Source organism: Bradysia coprophila, unplaced genomic scaffold (genome assembly GCF_014529535.1).
Source record: "Bradysia coprophila strain Holo2 unplaced genomic scaffold, BU_Bcop_v1 contig_732, whole genome shotgun sequence".
NCBI lineage: Eukaryota > Metazoa > Arthropoda > Insecta > Diptera > Sciaridae > Bradysia > Bradysia coprophila.
In genome coordinates this window covers 6,190,054-6,210,970 of record NW_023503972.1, presented here as the reverse complement: position 1 = coordinate 6,210,970, position 20,917 = coordinate 6,190,054, and the positions used below count along the sequence as shown (strand labels likewise).

Below are 20,917 nucleotides of genomic sequence, written 5' to 3'. Positions count from 1 at the left end.
TAGTCTCATCAGTTTCTCAACCGGAATTTAAATTGAATTTTTGAATAGATGCAAAGTAGCTTTGCTCGAAGATTTTAGTTACATTTTTGTGGTCGATTGAAATACATATACAAATATGGAAAAATCTGAAAAATTGAATTTTAGTCAACTAAGATATCAATATATTGCGGTCATTTGCGGTAAAATCGATTACTTTTTGAATTAATTGAAATGCTGAATGTGCCCAAATTCGCAAATTTGTTTCTAGTAAACATGCTGGGAGTTTCACAAGGATACAGTATTGGATGGGTGACACCGTCACTGCAAATTTTACGATCGGAAAATAGTCCACTAGAAAGTGGGCCAATCACATTGCTCGAAACGACCTTACTTGGTTTCTTACCATGCGTGGGCTCATTTTTCGGGACAATTTTATTTTCCATTATATCGAAACATTTGGGAATCATCGCTTCAATCACTTTACTTTCGATTCCAAATATGGTACGGCGGAACAGAGTTGAGCTGCTCTAATCTGTGTGCTAGTCTTTGTTCCGCTTTCTTACAGTGTCGAACAACATTTTTTGCGAGTTTGATGTAATTTTCAATTTCAGGCGTTTTGGACAATTTTGATTCAATCGAATTCGATAAACATGATTTTATTGGGTCAATTGATCACTGGTATGACATACGGTGGAATGCACTTGTGCGTTCCATTATTTGTTGCAGAGATGGCAGATCCAAGGTATAAACAATAAATAAAAAAAAGGTATGGGATGACCCAAGTGGACAATTACGAACACATTCTCACTTTTCCAATATTCTCTCTCACTCTTTCATCCATTAAAACACATCAAGGATTACAGTTCGGATGCCACGGATTTCATAGTGCTTGTGACATCCTTGTCCTGTATATGAATTTGAGATGAATGGATGAAAGCGATAGAGAGAAAATACTAGACAAGTGAACCTACTCCAATGGTATCTCAAAATCAAAGGAATACAAAAATGACTCTGGAAAAAACGTGTGTCATCCTTCGATCCTCACGATCCTATTTCATACATTGATCCATGTATAGCATTCTCTGCTTTAATTAAAATGATTTTTTTTAGAATTCGAGGATTCCTCGGTTCCATATTAAACTTATGCACAACCTCCGGAATGTTGGGTGCTTATATTTCCGGAGCGTTTCTGGACTATGCCCACGTTCCTTTGGTTATACTTCCCTTTCCTGTAATATTTTTGCTTTCAATGATAATTTTACCAGAAACCCCGAGCAGTCTGCTGCGACGGAATAAAATTGAGGTGGGTTACGGGCTACACCTACACTGTTGACGCGGTTAACAATGTCGACAATAATTTCAGGCTGCCAAAAAGTCGATACAATTTTACAATAATGGGAACGATAGCAGTAAGAATGGATTTGATGCGGATGCTGCAATACAAAAGCTGCAAATTGTCGTAGCTCAACGAGAGCTGGAAACACAAGAAGGAAGTTGGAAGTTCATTTGTAAGTAGGGATAATGAAGGCCCCAATATTTCTCAACCAAATTTGTTTTTCAGTGAGAAAAGAATCTCTGAAGGGACTAGCTACCGGACTATCTTTAACAGCAATCGTGACCTTAAGTGCAGTGCACGCTTTTACAACATTCGCGTCAGATTTGTTTACTCAATCGAAAGCCAACTTTGACGCCAATTTGTCTGTGATCATCGTAGGGGTACTGAATTTACTCGGAACAGCCGCTTCTGTGGTGTTAATCGATTCATGGGGTCGGAGGAAACTTTTCGGACTTTGTTGTACCCTTTCTAGTGTCGCTTTAATCGCGTTCGGTATATTTTCTTACATCAGCAATCGAGGCTTTGACATGGCTTTGTTTTACTGGGTACCCGTAACTTGTGTCTCGTTATTCATTTTCGCAAGCGCAGCTGGATTGAGACCGCTTCCGTTCATATATACAGCCGAAATACTGCCGAGCAATGTAAGTTCCGTTCTGTTATGTCATTTATCGTACTTCGAGTGACCTCAGCAACTAAAATTTAGATTCGCCACATTGGCACCACTATAATCATGCTTGCCTTCAATGTATTTGCTGTAGTTTCTTACGGAACGATGCCCTACTTTTTGAGTGTTTGCCCACTGCAGACAGTCATGTGGACATATGGTGGAGTTTGTATATTTGGCATAGTTTTCAGCATATTTTTGATGGATGAAACGAAGGGAAAAAATTTGAATCGCGGAAGTTAGCTTTATGGGCTTTACGTTGCATCTAGTTTCATTTTGTGATACTTTCGTATTTTAGTTTCGAAATGTGCAATAGATGTGAAAATGGTAAGTCCTCGGCGAGGCCGAGAGTGACAACACACCGTTTCCGTAGAATTCACAAATTAGGAGCAAGATTGTATGTACAGTTGTGGAATCTTCATTTTTATACTCACTACTACTCATGAAATTATTTCATTTGCTCTGAGGAATATACCACATTTCGAAAATAAAGAACGATAGCACGACAGAGTAAAGTTTATTTTACTCTGCCGTGACGATAGCCTATTTTTGTATAATTTTTCTTTAGAAGCACAAATAAATGAGTTCAAATCAATATCTTCAACAACAGATTGCTACAAAGCATCTTTCTGGTCTTTTTAACGTTGCGATTTGGCAACGAACTATACAGACAACAATGAAGACCAACTAAAACGAGAAGCTAAATTACTTCGACTATAAAGCTGAAATGCCTACAAATTGAAGCAGCTTAAAGCTGAAAAGCCTGCAAATTCAAATAACTAAACGCTGAAATGCCTACGAATTTAGCTAAATAACTGAAATGCCTCATAAGTTTAACTAAACAACTGAAATTCGTACGGGATTTCAGCCAACGAATCGTCAAAGCTTGATTGCAAGAACGAACAGAGCTTTTACGCTCTTCCCTTACCCACGGTTCACGTTAAGTGATTGAATCAACGAAAGAGAAGCTGTTTCGACCTCCAAATACGATGGTGGTCACAGGACAGTATAGAACTGTCCATCATCAGTTGCTTCCATCGTATTCGTTCACAAGACAGCAGTAAACTTCTCTATTGAACGAGTGATGCGGTGTTTACGAAAATTTGCCATTTTTTAATGGAAAACACGGAAGTATTAGAAATGCTTTGAAATCCCAGAAGCGCAGCATTAACGCAACACAAGTTAGCAAACCCGTTCGCTCTAACCACCAAAACACAAAACTTCATACAGTGACATGGGTCTCGTTCCACACAGTTAAACGCTCATTCTGTAAACGAATGAACCCAACATTTTAATCGACACACAGTTCAGCTTACCTCCATTTTTCTCCGTTGGTAATTAACACTCAAGTCAGCCTCCGTTTTACGATTAAACAACACAAATTCAGTTCAATAAAAATGAAACACAATAAACCCTTTTTTCAAGTTCTGACAGAAAAGACTAAACCCGGCTCGTTTACTATGAAAATTAATTTTAGCACAGTTCACTCTAAAAGCTAAACGCACGAGAAGAAAATCGACATTCGTCACAAAATCGTTCCAGCGTCCAAATTTTAAGCTGCACCTTAAGACTCAAAAAACCTTTCCTTTTTAAACCAAGATAAATTAAGCAAAACGGAAATGTTTTCTAGCCAACAATGAAATCAGGAATAGCTAAAATAACTTCAATTCAAAGCTAAAATTCTTTTTTACCTGCAATTTCAAACTTAAAACCAAAGTCTTTAAAAAAATTTTACTCATCAGTTATCAAGCAATCGTCTGGAACGGCCAAGCACCTTAAAATTCTGAAATTAAAGTACTACACTCAGCAGAGCAATAGCTGGAAAATTTAAAATTCAAAGCTTAACACTCATAATAAACTAAAAATAAACCAAATTTCAGCACAGATACCAAAATCTTAGATTTTTCTATTAATCTACTACTGAAAGGTAAACTGAAACAAAACAATTTTTAGAAGCAGAGCAAATCTTAATCTAACTCGTTGGCTATCTGGAACATACAGTGAACGACATCTCAAATGCCTCACCGTCATTCCCCTCAGAGAATGTCATTGTGAATTTGCAATGACACAATAAAACTCTCAGAAAAATCTGACAGTGAGACATTTGAGATGTCGTTCACTGTAATAAAATAAAATAAATTTTAAAAAATTCATCAGGATTATACTGAAACCAAAGCGCTTTATTCTACACAGTAAACAAATCAAGAAATTTAAAGAAATCAAAAATCCAGAACTAAAACAATTCATCTTTAGAGCAAAGTAAACCCAATCATTCTTTCCGTGGTACTTTCATCAATGATTCATCTTCTCCGTCCTGTTTATTCCATCGAGTTCTTTTCGCTTCATTTTTTGTGTTTTTCTCTTTCTTCTTTTCAGTTTGATTTTCTTTTTCTTTTTCTTCTGCCGTTTTTATTCGGATTGCCTCAGTTATTAATCCTTCGAGAAATAATTCTTGATTAGAACCGGCTGGTAGAGTACCAAGTAACTGGTTCAAAAGTTGATTTTCTTTGCTTTTCCTTCAACCATCTTAACATCTTCCGCAATCTTCGACAATTCATCCGGTTTGAAATCATTCTTGAAAAGCTTTTCTTTTTCAATACTCCTGTTTTTATTCCAATCCATTATTAGTTTATCCGTATCTCGTTTCAACTTCTCTAGGACGAACATCATTTTGTTTTCTTCTTTCTTTGCAGCTTCATACAAATCTTCATTCATCGACGAATACAGTTTCATAAATTCCTTAGACATATCGTTCATCATATCTGTCCAATGTTTGTACGAGATGCTATCCATTTTTGACTTTGCTTCCAGTCTCAGATTACCGATCGTTATATCCAGGTTCTTCATACTCAATTTCAAATCCAGCGAAAACTATATAGTGTGTGTCGATGTCGATCGGTAAAGATTTCATTCCGTTATGACATGTCACAGTGCACAGTGTTCCAAAACGTTACTGCCACATTCATAAATCTATTTTTGACATCAGTACGTCACTTTGCGACCCCTTTATGTACCGAATTACCCTACAGTAACAGTAGACTTTCGAAAAACCAAGAAAAAAATTTCTTGGTTTTTTGGGTTTTGGAGCCCATTTTCCCCGTGAGGGGTTTGTAAATTTTCCTTGTTAAATATAAAAATCCTAAGGACGTTGCAACTTGCATTGAGACACCTCAAGCACACTTCTTATGGTAGTTATGGTAGGAATATGGTAGTTTGTAGAGAATTGACAGACGATTCTAATAAAAGTATCGTCGGGTCGAAAGGTTGTAGCTGTGAGTCAGGGTGAGGCATCAAAGTACAATTTTATGGTTTTGTCCCATACCCAACCGATTTTTCATTTTATTGGCTTAAAATAAAGGCTAGCACATTACATCCCATTTAACATATCAAGAAATTAAGAGAGGTTTTTCATTTTTTTTTTTCAAAAAATCTTAAAAAACTTTTTCAACTTCAATATTTTATGAGCTGAAAAAGTCATGATTTTGAAATATTCAAATTTTCTTAGAGTCGCCCCGAGCCGGAGAGGTCGTTTAAAAAAAAAACTTCTTCTATGAAATAATCACCTTGAAATTCCCTATTGATAGCACCATAAACGTCCGAAAACAAAAATGGTGTGTCCGATAAAAAAAAAAAATCACCAATTATGCGTGGAACAACTATGATAAAAGTAGTGAGTTGTGTATGGAATAGACTTACATAAGTACACAACAGACATGATGTTCTCCGTCCATGCTATTTCTAAGTTAGTTGTTGTTGTAAATAAAAGGTGTAGTGGTATACGAATTTTCACTTGACAGGAATTATTTGTTTTCATTTAACGAGTGTTGCATCCTGAAAGTCAGGATCTTACCAATCTCCGAGTCCGAGCTAACGTGTTAACTAGACATAGTTGACGATGAATTACTAAGCTGTTGACGATGAATGTTGTGTTGGGGAACGCGAGTGTCTATGCGTGCCAGTTGTGAACACTAAAACAAATGACGGAATCTGGTTAAAATTCGTAACTTTAGTTCTGAAATAGTTATTTATACAACCGAGTGGTAAATGCTTTTTTAGGCACTAGATGTGGAGACTGTGACAATACACATCGTGGGCCTAAAAAAGCATTTCAGCAGCATTTTGCAGTAACCATGTTTGAAGACATTTTAAGTGGTAGAAACTCGGTTATTACACTTGGTGTTCAATGCTATACATTACATGCATGTATTAGCCGTTTATTCACTCACACCTACACAATACGATTATTGCATAATGTACTACGTAGCGGCTGAGTAGATTTGTTTTCCAGGTGAGTATCATCTTATAGAGTGTTTAAGTGAGAGAGATGGCGAAATGACAACCTATTGTTCCATCTCGGGGTCTGCTGTCAGATTCTTTTGTATTATCGATGACAGCAGTTGATTTTCCATCTCGCTCTACAATAAACACCGTATCTGTTTCTGAACGGCGGCAGTATAAATTGTAGTCTAGTACACTTCATTTGTACAGATGCAAAATGGTTCTTATGCATAGCACCGAAATTTTAGTTTAATGTTTGTTATCGATTGAGACACATATTTCTTCAAGTTCAAACAGAATATGAAAAAATTGAATGTTATTTAACTAAAATACCAATACCTTACAGTCATTTGCGGTGAAAATGAAAATTTGTTTAATTGACGTACCATTCGGAAAATGTGTTCAAAATTATTTTTAGTGAACCTGTTGTCTCTTGCACAAGGATATTGTATTGGATGGTTGACACCTTCGCTACAACTTCTGAGATCGGAAAATAGTCCTCTGGTCAGTGGACCAATTACATTGCTCGAAACGACTCTGCTGCCATTTAGGGCGCATCACTACAATCAGTTTGCTTGTTATCCCAAACATGGTATGGTTTGCGCCTGGTTGATCATGGTTGTTTCGCATTCTTTCAACTTTACCTTTACTTTACTTGCAGGCTTTTTGGATCATTTTAATAGCATCGACTTCAATAAATATGATTTTAATCGGCCAATTGATTACTGGCATGGCATACGGCGGAATACATTTTTGTGTTCCGTTATTTGTTGCAGAGATGGCAGATCCCAGGTATAAAGAAAAATAATTTAAGGTTTTTCTCAACTCAGTGACGTTGGTTTTTTTTTTAGAAAAACGTTGGATCATAGCACTACTCCTAGCACGAACACTCATTTTTCCAACGTCAAAAATCTTCCAAATTTTCAAACATGTATGCGTGTGTACGATTACATGTCTTGTGTCTTCATGACTACTGTCTTTATGACGGAAATGTAAGGCCTACTTTGATTGCGTGAGCTTACGAATATTTCTTATGTTCATGCTACGAGCAGAGCTATGGTTCTACGGGAAAATCCCTGTGATCGATCCCAAGCTGCAAATAGCTGGAGGATAATTTCCGGGCGAGAATTCCAATCGACGAGATTGATAATTCTCATCTGTCCGGATACACTTCACGATCATATTCAATAGGTCGATACACATAAGATTCTCTCTTAATTGAAATGAATTTTTTATTCTTCAGAATTCGCGGATTTCTCGGCTCAATATTAAACCTAAGCATAACCTTTGGTATGTTGTGTGCATATATTACAGGAGCATTTTTGGACTACTCCAACGTTCCATTGATTATACTTCCCTTTCCCGTGATATTTTTGCTTTCCATGATAATTTTACCGGAAACTCCGAGCAGTCTATTGCGACAAAATAAAATTGAGGTGCGTTACGGGCTATACAGTGACACACTGTTAACAATATCGAGAATAATTTCAGGCTGCCAAGAAGTCGATTAAATTCTACAATAATGGAAACGACAGCAGTAAGAATGGATTCGATACGGTTGCTGAAATACAAAAGCTGAATAATGTCTTAACTCAACGAGAGCTGGAAAGACAAGAAGGCAGTTGGAAGCTCATTTGTAAGTGAGGATAGTAACGGCTCCAACATTTCAAAACGATTTTTTTTTCTCAGTAAACAGAGAATCTCTAAAGGGATTAGTAACCGGAATATGCTTAACAATAATCGTGACCTTAAGTTCAGTACATGCGTTTACAACATTCGCGTTGGACTTGTTCACTCAATCGAAAGCCAACTTTGACGCCAATTTGTCTGTGATCATCGTAGGTGTACTGAATTTTCTCGGAACGGCCGCATCTGCAGTGTTAATCGATCTGTGGGGTCGTAGAAAACTTTTCGGACTTGGTTGCACCGTGTCTAGTGCCGCTTTAATCGCGTTCGGTATATTTTCTTACATCAGCAATCGAGGCTTTGACATGGCTTTGTTTTACTGGGTACCCGTAACTTGTGTCTCGTTATTCATTTTCGCAAGCGCAGCTGGATTGAGACCGCTTCCGTTCATATATACAGCCGAAATACTGCCGAGCAACGTAAGTTTCTCTTGTTTTGTTAAATATTGTACTTGGGATGACCCTGGCACCTGGCAATTAAAATTTAGATTCGTCACATCGGCACCAATATAATCATGCTTTCCTTGAACGTATTTGTTGGAGTGTCTTACGCAACCATGCCCTACTTTTTGAGTGTTTGCCCACTGCATACAGTCATGTGGACATATGGTGGAGTTTGCATATTTGGCATAGTTTTCAGCATATTTTTGATGGATGAAACGAAGGGAAAAAATTTGAATCACGAAAGTTAGTTCTTTGTTGTAGTTTTATGTGACGATAGTTTCGAAATCTACAATTTTAATCAATAGCTTAAAACAATGCTGTTTGTTGGTCACGCGGACCGCCATTTTATTAGATACATGGGAGCACATCACTTCTCAGAAATTTTTTAGAAAGAAAATTATTACAAAAAAAATGTGTCACAAGTGGTAGATGTTGGAAACTAGCGGAAAACAGGGGAATACACAGAATAATCTTTTGGGTGTCTCCCTAACTTTCTACCGTAGAAAAGTTATCGAAACTTCACGGAAAGTACCCCGAAACAGTGACAGAAGTTTGGACTCAAGTTCCACGAACAGTGATTTTGTTTGGTTTTTCAATAGTTTATCAATCATATCTCTGGATGTTTTCTCTCAAAAATCGGAAAAATGAAAGGTATTGACGAGACGAAACCAAATACACTCACGGAATTTTGAAAACCGACACATTTTGTGTTTCGTGGTTTGCTGGTTTCTTGTGAATTTTGCATGTATTTTTATATGGAGAAATCAGAAACTCAAGTAAAACACAGAAACAGAAAATGTGTCGGTTTTCAAAATTCCGTGTGTGTAGTTATTCAAAAAAAACGGGTTTGTACATACAACCTCTTCGCTAGAAACATGCAAATTTTCTTACTTTTTCAGTTTTCCCGCACCTCCCCGTAAGAAAAATTGTGAAAAGTATGTCCTGAAAGAATGGAATTCAAACGGAAGATAGCCGAATAATCTGTCACTTTTTGACGCAATTTTTTTTGGTATAATTTTCTTTCTCCTTCGGGTAAATTTTTTGTTGATAAAACATTTGCATGCAGGCGCATAGCCGTCTTTTATTTTTTAGCAACCAATTTTTGAATCAGCTGTTTACTAGGGTGTAGCGGTTTTTACAAAATGTGTTAGTTCTTTTAAGGCTCAGCCGGAAATCCACTCAGCTGGTCCATCTGATCATTTTATAGAAGAAAAAAAATTTCAAACTTTGATTTTGTGCTGCCGCCAGATCGATTTTTGAAAATTTCGTCGTTTTCGGTCCACATCACATATATCGATTTTTTACGGTGGGCTCAGTGTACATAAAAAGTTGAGTCAACATAGTAATCTAATCTCCAGGCTTCACAGATTATTTTATAAAAAAGATCAAGTCTAAAAATTATTTTTTGAGTTCATGACTGATCGTCAAAGTTTCCCGATGGTGATTTTGAGACTTTAATCTCGCCACAAAATTTGATGAAAATGTGCAAAAATGTAAATTAAACTTTAAATATGCTAAATGGACCGCGGTGAGTCAAATACAACATCTGATTTGAATTGGGACACCTAAATTTGATATTTATCTGACAAAAAGTTGTGTTTTTGGTACATGGAATATCGGTGGCGAAAGTCGAATTACCTCAAATCAATAATTTTTTAGCTTATAATGTATTCCCAGGTTCTGACAATGCGAAACCTTCATTTTTAAGCGTTTTCTAAGCTAATTTACAACATTAAATACATCAAAATTTGAAAATGTAAAGAGACGTAGCCACTGGCTCTAGAACTTGTCAACAGTACGTAAATTAGCTTAGAAAACGCTTAAAATTGAAGGTTTCGCATTGTCAGAACCTGGGAATACATTATAAGCTAAAAAATTATTGATTTGAGGTAATTCGACTTTCGCCACCGATATTCCATGTACCAAAAACACAACTTTTTGTCAGATAAATATCAAATTTAGGTGTCCCAATTCAAATCAGATGTTGTATTTGACTCACCGCGGTCCATTTAGCATATTTAAAGTTTAATTTACATTTTTGCACATTTTCATCAAATTTTGTGGCGAGATTAAAGTCTCAAAATCACCATCGGGGAACTTTGACAATCACGCATGCACCCAAAAAATATTTTTTAGACTTGATATTTTTTATAAAATAATCTGTGAAGCCTGGAGATTAGATTACCATGTTGACTCAACTTTTTATGTACACCGAGCCCACCGTAAAAAATCGATATATGTGACGTGGACCGAAAACGACGAAATTTTCAAAAATCGATCTGGCGGCAGCACAAAATCAAAGTTTGAAAAAAAATATTCTTCCATAAAATGATCAGATGGACCAGCTGAGTGGATTTCCGGCTGAGCCTTAACAGAACTAACACATTTTGTAAAACCGCTACACCCTACTGTTTACACTTTCCCCATCATCTGCCATTTGTGACACAGTTCTTTTGTAAGTGGATAAAACGACTTGCGTCACACCTCCACTGTGATTGGCTCTTGGGCGATTTACATATACAAAAATTGCGACATCATCTTGGCGAGGATAATCGTCACGATGTGTGAATGAAAGTTCGCCATGTTAAATACCATCGAATTACTTGATTCGCGTGACCTCCCCAAGTGTACTAAACAGCCTCAATCAACTTTGAAATAGATTCTTTCTATGAATTTTTCATTCATTCTTTAATTCATTTTAAGTCAACTTAATACTTACAAGTGAACTATTCAAATGACCTATATGAAGACAACATGATAATTTCATGACACATACGGCGAAAGTTGGTATTATCAACCCGCATAGGAGTGTGGTGCGTGGAATAATTAGCACACAAGTACTGAGGGTACTGAGCTGTGCATATAATAGTCCTACGAGCACAATAGGCATGATGTCCCCGTACATGTTGTGTCCAAATATGCTGGGCTAGGAATAGATGTCAATCTTTGATTTATCAGCTGTGCATATGGATATTCAGCTATGATAGCTTGGATCATAGCTGAATATCGACAAATGAATTTTTTGTTGAGAAACGCGCATGTTTTTATGTGTGACAGCGTTGACAAAGAAACCTATTCACCTCTCTACTCCTGTAAATCTACCGCTTGCCTCTTGCGAAAATCTGTATTTCTACCCATTGATACTGGCGAAAAGAGGAGTGGCGGTTTTCACGATCCACAGATGTCAGTGCTTTCTATGTTTGACTTGTACCTTTTTGTAATGATATTGTTTCCGCTACACATGGTTTTGTCACCACTTTCTATGTGCAATTTGTACATTGTATTGACGATATTACTTTTCGGGCCAGTCAATCCTTTGGGTGGTAGATAGTTATTTGTTCAACGAGGGAAAAAAAAGTTTTTAATTACATTTCGAGGGTATTGGTTGCGTAGCAATTTCCAACTTTTTCCCGATGTAAACACAACGTTTTTTCTGCAACAAAGGCATCCGAAGTTTCAGCAGAGAGAAGAATAGTATATTTCTGTATACGTGAGAGTGTATTGGTGAGCTATGATATGAATCGGTCGGTAGGGAAAGTAAACGGTCGAGAAGGAAAGTAACGGTTGGGAAGGAAAGCACCAACACACTCTCACTATTACAGAAAAATATCTTTCAAAATACCCCAATACACACTCGATGTGTGTTTTCGCTTGGGCTTCGCCCGCGCGTGCACACACATCTTGTGTGTATTGGGGTATGTTGAAATATACTATTACCATACAAGGGAAGGAATTTGATATTTCATATCTAGATGAGTAAAAGTGTCCGCGGGCTTAAGCCAGAGGTACTTTTACTCATCGTGATACGAAATATCAAATTATTTCTCGATTATAGTATGACTTTTTCCTTCACGAAGGTGGGAAAGACTTTTCACTAGGGACGGAAAGTCCATTTTCCCTACCTAGTAAAGGAAAATCACTATTTTCTCGCCTGCGCGCAGCTGCGAAAATGATATGTTTCTATCATTGTTGCATAATCTACCTAGCAGTTTGCAGATCTGTTTTCCAGGTGAGTCTCATCTTATTCTTGTACACTTCATTTGTACAGATGTAAAATCGTTCTTATGCATAGCACCGACATTTTAGTCTAATGTTTGTTGTCGATTGAGACACGTATTTATTCAAGTTCGAACAGAATATGGAAAAATTGAATATTAGTCAACTAAAATATCAATATATTGCAGTCATTTGCGGTAAAATGAAAATTGAAGTGACTTTTGGAAACATTTGTAAAAATTATTTTTAGTGAACCTGTTGTCTCTTGCACAAGGATACTGTGTTGCATGGGTGACACCGTTATTCCAGCTTCTACGATCGGATAATAGTCCCCTGGACAGTGGACCAATTACATTGCTCGAAACGACTCTACTGGGTCTTTTACCATGTGTTGGCTCATTTCTCGGAACAATTTTATTTTCCATAATATCCAGCCATTTAGGACGCATCACTTCAATTACTTTACTTGTTATCCCAAACATGGTACGGCTTATGGTTGATCAGGGTTGTTTCGCATTCAAATAATGCACTGCGAATATGAAGAAATTTTTACATTTACAGGCCTTTTGCATCATTTTAATGGCATCGACTTCAATTAATGTGATTTTAATAGGTCAAGTGATTACTGGTATGGCATACGGCGGAATACATTTTTGTGTTCCGCTATTTGTTGCGGAGATGGCAGATCCAAGGTAAAGTGGCATAATTTCGCTTAGCGCAAAGCATGATGTGTTACACGTATTATAATGAGATTTTTTCAGAACTAGACCCAAGTTTTCCATACGAGTGGAGCGAGTGATGTTAGCTGTAATTAGTTAGCACACAAAATTACTTAAAGTGAACTGGGTCATTAGCTTCGCCAACTGAAGAGATCAATAAAGTAAAGTACTTTTCATCGAGTTTCATAAAACGTTTTATGCCACAGAGGCATCTAAAGTTTGCGTTTTGCATATTATGATACTGAGTGGCATTATAGTCATTTTTGCGCCTTGAAGTGTACTTTTGCATGCTTTGTTGTTGAAATGGTTGTGGAATGATTTTTACTTTCTACATGCGTCGAAAACCTTACTTTTCATGTTTCGAGCACTTCTTTCGAAGCCCTCAGCATGCAAAATCCATTCCATAACTCGGGATAAAAAATGAAAAGTCTCGTTCTAGTGTGTTTATTGACCTCGGCTTCGCCTCGGATCAACAAAATTCACACGAAAACTCTACTTTTCATCTTTTTATCCCTAGTCATGAAAAGAAGAGTTTTTGAAAGTAGTGCTTCGAACATGAAAAGTACGGTTTTCGACGCATGTAGCATGTAAAATACTATTACATGCTCTTGTTTTCACTAGGGTCGAAAGTGGATTATTACACACCTAGGGAAAACAAGAAATTTGGTTTAGGTTTCAAAAGCATCGGCTCTGATCAACAAAATTCACACGAAAACTCTACTTTTCAACTTTTTATCCTTTGCTATTAAAGGTTAAAGGTTCGTCTCGCCGTAAACTTGTCCTAAAAATGCAACTTTTCATCTCTCGTAACAAAACATATTTCCAAAACGACGTTGAAAATATGGGACAAAGTCGAGATATTTCGAAACAAGTTAGGAAAAGCTAAAGTTGAGAAGTGATGCGGTTTTTGACGCCAGATGCGATATTCTTAAACGAGCGAAACGAGTCTCTTGTGTCTGTGTCGCCTTATGTATGACTTTCAATTGATGTAAGAGTGAGAGTGAATATTGGAATACAAAAGTGAGACTGTGGTTCGAAATTGTCTGCTGAGGATACCGTAGTATAATTTTTTGCTCCTTCTCAGTTGAATATGTAAGAGCGACAAGGAGAGAAATAGTGTTCAAAGTTTTCATGCTGTTTAAAGTTACTGGTTTGGTTTACGTCTAAAAAACCCTTGTTGAAGTGTCCTGGTTACTCTTTTTTCAATTATGGAATTCTTGGAGCAATCGAATTCTTAATATTGAAGGAATACAAAAATGACTTAAAAAATGAGTCTTCCGTCGGTACTTCGAATTTGGATACTTCAAGCCATTATCACGATCATATTCAATATGTCGATACATAGAATTATCTATTTATTGAAATGAATATTTTTTTCAGAATTCGGGGATTCCTCGCCTCAATACTAAACTTAAGCATAACCTCTGGCATGTTGGGCGCATATATTTCCGGAGCGTTTCTGGACTATGCCCACGTTCCTTTGGTTATACTTCCCTTTCCTGCAATATTTTTGCTTTCCATGATAATTTTACCAGAAACTCCGAGCAGTCTGCTGCGACAGAATAAAATTGAGGTGCGTTACTGGCTACACCGACACTGTTGACACGGTTAACAATGTCGACAATAATTTCAGGCTGCCAAAAAGTCGATACAATTCTACAATAATGGGAACGACAGTAGTGAGAATGGGTTCGATGTGGATGCTGAAATACAGAAGCTGCAAATTGTCGTAGCTCAGCGAGAGCTGGAAAGACAAGAAGGAAGTTGGAAGCTCATTTGTAAGTAGTGATAATAAATGCTCCAATATTTCTCAACCAAATTTGTTTTTCAGTGAACAAAGAATCACTAAAGGGACTAGGTACCGGACTATCGTTAACAGCAATCGTGACCTTAAGTGCAGTGCACGCTTTTGCAACATTCGCGTCGGATTTGTTCACTCAATCGAAAGCCAACTTTGACGTCAATTTGTCTGTGATCATCGTAGGGGTACTGAATTTACTCGGAACGGCCGCATCTGCAGTGTTAATCGATTCGTGGGGTCGTAGAAAACTTTTTGGACTGTGTTGCACCTTGTCTAGTTTCGCTTTAATCGCGTTTGGTATATTTTCTTACATCAGCAATCGAGGCTTTAATATGGCTTCGTTTTACTGGGTACCCGTAACTTGTGTCTCGTTATTCATTTTCGCAAGTGCCGTTGGAATGAGGCCACTTCCATTTATATATACAGCCGAAATACTGCCGAGCAACGTAAGTTTCTCTTGTTTTGTTATTTTTTGTACTTCGAGTGACCCTACCAATAAATGTTTAGATTCGTCACATCGGCACCACCATTATCATGGTTGCCTTTACTTTATTTGTTTCGATTTCATTCGGAACAATGCCCTACTTTTTGAGTGTGTGCCCGCTGCAGACAGTCATGTGGACATATGGTGGAGTTTGCTCATTTGGCCTAGTTTTCAGCATATTTTTGATGGATGAAACGAAGGGAAAAAACTTGAATCATGAAAGTTAGCTTTAGCTTGTAGTTTTCTGTGACGATAGTTTCGTATTTTAGTTTCGAAATGTGCAATCTAAGCCGCTTGGCAACATTCATTTAGGATATTTTCGTATGTTTTACTAAGAAATACAAATCATCCATCAAATCAAAGTCTTCAAAACCATTTCAAAAAGCCAAAGTTTTGGAATGACCTCCACCTTCACATGAATCGGGACTGAGTCGTCAACGGCAAATGAATAACGATCAGTTTCATAAAATGATAATGGGTAACGACTTGTATTTTTTAGAACGCGAAATGCGAAAGTTAATACTTTCAACCAACGTCCGAACAGGCTGCAAACTTTGCGCACGATTGATTTTCTTTACATTCGTCGCATGTGATCCAAATTGGGAATTATTCATAAATTAGTTGACACTTGTTCAGTGTTTCCATGAAAATTTAATCTTAAATAACTTGTAAAGTTAAAACTACGCTCCATATGGGGATTATATTGAGGGTAAAATATAGTCTTAATGTTTTTCTCGAGTTATTTGAGAGTTAATGATGAAAGTTGATGGCAGCACTGAGGAAGCGTTACGTGATTTATGAATGATGCCTTGCTATTTATTTCGATTTACTAATGGAATTGAGTTGTGATCGACATGTTTGAGGACATTAGAGGTATTCCTTGATTTTAAGAAGATTTTCGATTATTTTTCACATTTCTTCACGTAGGCTTCAAAATAAGCGATTTCGTGTGAATCATTTATTTAGCAAACACCATATGTTTGCCACTCATAGCTTGTTATCTGTTTCGAGTAAGTTTATTTATTTCGTCTGTTTCCGAATCGTAATTTCAATTTTCTTCGTGAAGAAGTCTTTTGCTCAGATGAGAAGTAGTGTCATTGAAGTGAGTCTGTATTTATAGTCAATAGAAACAAGTAAATAAATTATGGAAAATTCTGAAAAATTTAATTTTGGTCAAGTAAAATACCAATACCTTGCAGTTGTTTGCGGTAAACTAAAAAATATTTCTGATTTAAGTGATAATCACTGACCCACGTGCTTTACACATTCACAGTGAACTTGGTATCATTTTGCCAAGGATTCAGTAACGGATGGGTGTCACCATCGCTGCAGGTCTTACGATCAGAAAACAGTCCCCTGGACAGTGGACCAATTACACTGCTGGAAACGACGTTGCTGGGTGCTGTACCTTTGCTCGGCGGATTCATCGGAATAGTCTTATTTTCAATTCTAACGAACCATTTCGGACGCATCACTACAATCACATTACTTGCTTTCCCAAATATGGTTCGTTGAATGTCAGAGAAACTATAACTGATGGCGTTGCTGCCTCCTCATCGCGCAGAGCCATCTGTTATCATTTCTCTGTTGAATAATTTTCGTTTCAATTTTTTTCCAATCTGTCTCGATGTGATGAAATTTCTATTTCCAGGCTTTTTGGATCATTTTGATTGCATCGAATTCGATAAACTTGATTTTATTCGGTCGAATAATTATCGGTGTGTCATGGGGTGGAATGTATCTTTGTATTCCGTTGTTTGTTGCAGAAATAGCAGATAGAAGGTAAGATTGGCTTAAACTTTCGAATTCTGTAATTGAGACATGAAGCACATTTTTTTAATGGCGGAGCCGTCTTAGGCTAGACTAATTTAGTCTTACAGAACAAATCTAAATGTAACGCAAGTCGCGCAAGAGAGGAGGGAGGAGGTTGTCTGACGGTGGGGTTGAGAGTCCACAGAACTACAATATTACTTTCTTTCAGAATTCGAGGATTCCTTGGATTAATTTTCAGTTTAAGTTTAGCTTTTGGTATATTGGGTGCATATATTTCCGGAGCGTTTTTGGACTATGCCCACGTTCCCTTTGTTATACTCCCTTTTCCTGTAATATTTTTGGTTTCCATGATAATCTTACCAGAAACTCCGAGCAGTCTGTTACGACAGAACAAAATTGAGGTGTGTTATAGGATACATCATTCTCGGTCGAAATGGCATTCCATTGCTAACAATAATTTCAGGCTGCCAAAAAGTCGATTCAATTCTACAATAATGGGAACGACAGTAGAAAGAATGGATTTGATGCGGATGCTGAAATACAAAAGCTGCAAAATGTCTTAGCTCAACGAGAGCTGGAAAGACAAGAAGGCAGTTGGAAGCACATTTGTAAGTAAAAGAAACTTTTTGGTATGGCATCACTTCAACGATTCTCAACTGTTTTCTTTTCAGTGAACACTAAATCTCTGAAGGGATTAGGAACCAGTCTATGTTTATCAGCAATTGTGGTGCTTAGTGCAGTGTACGCGTTTACAACATTCGCGTCAGATTTGTTCACTCAATCGAGAGCTAACTTTGACGCCAATTTGTCTGCAATCATCGTAGGGGTTCTGAATTTACTCGGAATAGCCGTTTCCGCAGTGTTAATCGATTCGTGGGGTCGCAGGAAGCTTTTCGGTCTTAGTTGCACATTATCTGGTGCTGCTTTAATTGCATTCGGTATATTTTCGTATATCGACAATCAAGGCTTCAATTTGGCTTCGTATTACTGGGTACCTGTCACTTGTGTCTCATTTTTCATTTTCGTAAGTGCTGCTGGAATGAGACCCTTACCCTGCGTATATACAGCTGAAATACTGCCGAGCAACGTAAGTTCTTCTGAGGAAACCAATTTTTTTTGTGTTTTAGCAAATTAAATTTTAGATTCGACACATCGGCTCCACTATAAGCATGTTAGTCTTTACTCTACTCGTCTTAGTGTCTAGTGCAACTATGCCAATTTTTATGAAACTGTGTCCGTTGCAGACGGTTATGTGGACGTATGGTGGCGTCTGCTTGTTTGGCCTAATTTTCACCGTACTGTTTATGGAGGAAACGAAAGGAAAGAATTTGAATGATGGACGTTGAATGCATTAAGTTTAGCTTTCTAATAAAGTAGCAGCAGCAATATTACTTGCAGTCCATAAAGGAATTTAGAAATTTTGATGCAAATGTTTGACTCTGCCACGCTGGCTCTCGCTCCTCGTATCGACGTTGCTTTTATTTGGTTACTGTTTTGAACATCAAAATCAATGCCACAGTGTGGTCAAAAATTAGACGTTTTTGTATGGAAAAACGCATGCGAAAAGGAGGAGTCAAAAACGTCCGTACACAAACGTAATTTATGAATCACTCAGAGAAATGTTAAGTGGGTACGCATGTGGCGAGATAGAAGGAATATGTGAATCACAGGTGGCACCTATGAGAGAGAATTTAACCAATTTTGTATTAAATTCTCTCGCATGCTTCTCGCATTCTCTCCGATAGAGGCCAGCTGTCATTCACGTGTTCCTTATATCTCACCACATTCGTACCAACTGAACATTTCTCCGGAATCACCACTAAGATTTTCGACAGACTTTGTGACATCTGTGGTGCACTGGAAGCGAAATTAGTAGAAGTTTCCGAGCAATGCTATTGTCGGGAGGCCATGATAGGCTACACTCAACTTCCTAGACTTAAAGTCAGCTCTGTTGTTTGTTCGGGCTTGGCAACAAACAGTTTTTTATCGATTCTCAATCGAGTGGTCGTAGTGGAAATAAGAAATTGAATTTTCGGCGACCAGCTATGCGAGAAATTAAACATTCAATAGCAACGCAACCGTCGTCACATCACCGTTAAGTTAACATGGAAAAAGATTTTTTGCGTAGATTTTTACGACTTTCAATGTATTTTTATGGCACATAAGGCGAAAGTTAGCATTATCAATCCGTACAGGACTACGGAAAGTAAACGATTGTAATGCGTCATGAACATGTCATAAAAGCGTTAGTTTCTACAGTCAGTGCAGAGAGATGCTAATATGACGGCTGGGACGCCGTTTCGACGGATAGAGGGAATTTGTCCATTACTTCAGAAAAAAATTGAACCGTATGCGACCAGCTGTCAAATTGAAAAAGACATAACCACAGATTTTTTTTAATACTTCCACCATCACCAATTTTAATGAAATAAATTGCTAACATGATCCTTGTGGGATCAGAATGAACGTAAGTCCATTTATTTATAAATCAGATTCAGTATTCGTACACTATTTCCGAATTGAAAAAAGCAATTTTGGAGACCAATTTTTGAACGAGTATATCTCAGATAATACGAAAGTACCTTGCAAATAAAACCCTTTACGTTAATTTTGACACCGATGCAAACGTATTTCCATATTCTGCTTCTCGAATCATTGTAGTCAAAAATTAATTATTTTGTAAACAACCGACCAATTTTGGAAAAAGTCAGCCATTTTTGACATTTCATTCGTTATATGAAAAAGACTGACAAATTCCCTCTATCCGTCGAAACGGCGTCCCAGCCGTTATCTGTGACTGTGGTTAAAGAGAAACAAATGACACAAAAAATGGACATATTATTCTTTAGTCACGGAGCTGCCATTTGAGTAATAAATTTAAAATCCTGTGTAAAAAAGAGAACGAACAATAGGCGGCGGTTCAAAATCTTTCGTTCAAATGACATTTTTAACGTGAACGTCAGTTCTTAACGTGGATGGCATTTCAAACGGCCTTGAAGATGATCTATTTCTTCTACTACTGGGACAACAAGCCTCTCAGAATCCGTTGATGATAACTTACTTATAAATACAGTTACCCAATTATATTATGACTACGGTTGTGGGATTCATTACTTTTACATCCTACACACTTCCCACATTCAATTGAACCAACGAATTCAATTTTGATTTTGTCGATTGGCACCATTGACATACAAGTGGTTAGTTCTCATTATCTGCTTGTGGTGGCACCATATACTTTGCGTGTTCAAGCAGTTAAAGTAGTGCCAGGTAGCGTCAATCAAAATTCTGAGGCAGTAAGCAATTTAGAAGGTTTTTTTGTGTACTATATGCATTTTACATGCTACATGCGTCGAAAACGGTACTTTTTATGTTTCACGCACTACTTTCGACTCCCATAGCATGTAAAATCCGCTCGGAAGATGAAATGTCTCGTTTTCGCGTGTTTATTGACCTCGGCTACGCCTCGGATCAACAAAATTCACACGAAAACCACACTTTTCATCTTTTTATCCCAAGTCATGTAAAATACTAATGCTTTTCTGATCTTTCAAACATGAGAAGGAAATTCGTGTGAAATGGGAGAAATGTAAAACCCTAATGAAATACATGTAGAATGAATGGAACGAATTACATGAAGAAAACCAACAAAACCGTTAAAAACGTGTGTTGATTGTTGAGTTTAAATTGGACAAAAGAGCAAAATTCTAATCATAAGATGTTGTGCAACAAAATGACGATCGGCTGTACCTCCACCG

The 20,917-nt window shown here is 37.3% G+C and overlaps 3 protein-coding genes across 12 annotated transcripts; all 3 read left to right on the top strand.

Moving 5' to 3' along the window:
• The first annotated feature begins 90 nt into the window (after window positions 1-90).
• Window positions 91-15,674, top strand: LOC119084377 (facilitated trehalose transporter Tret1-like). Of its 10 annotated transcripts, XR_005089056.1 has the most exons (9): window positions 91-179; window positions 248-480; window positions 591-721; window positions 1,090-1,282; window positions 1,343-1,487; window positions 1,541-1,956; window positions 7,501-7,693; window positions 7,749-7,893; window positions 14,933-15,065. XR_005089056.1 is itself a non-coding variant. In XM_037194336.1 (8 exons), the coding sequence occupies exons 1-7, from the start codon at window positions 116-118 to the stop codon at window positions 8,632-8,634; spliced, it is 1,386 nt and encodes a 461-aa protein (XP_037050231.1). In that variant the 5' UTR covers window positions 91-115; the 3' UTR covers window positions 8,635-8,662; window positions 15,643-15,671. The 10 variants fall into 10 exon arrangements, 9 of the variants coding, with proteins under 9 accessions (XP_037050231.1, XP_037050232.1, XP_037050233.1 ...); XM_037194336.1 differs by lacking the exons at window positions 1,090-1,282; window positions 1,343-1,487; window positions 1,541-1,956; window positions 14,933-15,065 and adding exons at window positions 7,947-8,362; window positions 8,431-8,662; window positions 15,643-15,671; XM_037194337.1 differs by lacking the exons at window positions 7,501-7,693; window positions 7,749-7,893; window positions 14,933-15,065 and adding exons at window positions 14,482-14,674; window positions 14,735-14,875.
• On the top strand, window positions 12,480-13,559 carry LOC119084392. The gene is made up of 4 exons (XM_037194357.1): window positions 12,480-12,579; window positions 12,633-12,865; window positions 12,944-13,074; window positions 13,144-13,559. Exons 1-4 carry the CDS (start codon window positions 12,525-12,527, stop codon window positions 13,199-13,201), a joined length of 477 nt encoding a protein of 158 aa, XP_037050252.1. The 5' UTR covers window positions 12,480-12,524; the 3' UTR covers window positions 13,202-13,559.
• A 734-nt stretch (window positions 15,675-16,408) lies between the features above and the next one.
• Window positions 16,409-18,569, top strand: LOC119084376 (facilitated trehalose transporter Tret1-like). The gene is made up of 7 exons (XM_037194328.1): window positions 16,409-16,594; window positions 16,660-16,892; window positions 17,038-17,168; window positions 17,368-17,560; window positions 17,623-17,767; window positions 17,831-18,246; window positions 18,302-18,569. Exons 1-7 carry the CDS (start codon window positions 16,531-16,533, stop codon window positions 18,503-18,505), a joined length of 1,386 nt encoding a protein of 461 aa, XP_037050223.1. The 5' UTR covers window positions 16,409-16,530; the 3' UTR covers window positions 18,506-18,569.
• The last annotated feature ends 2,348 nt before the right edge of the window (window positions 18,570-20,917 follow it).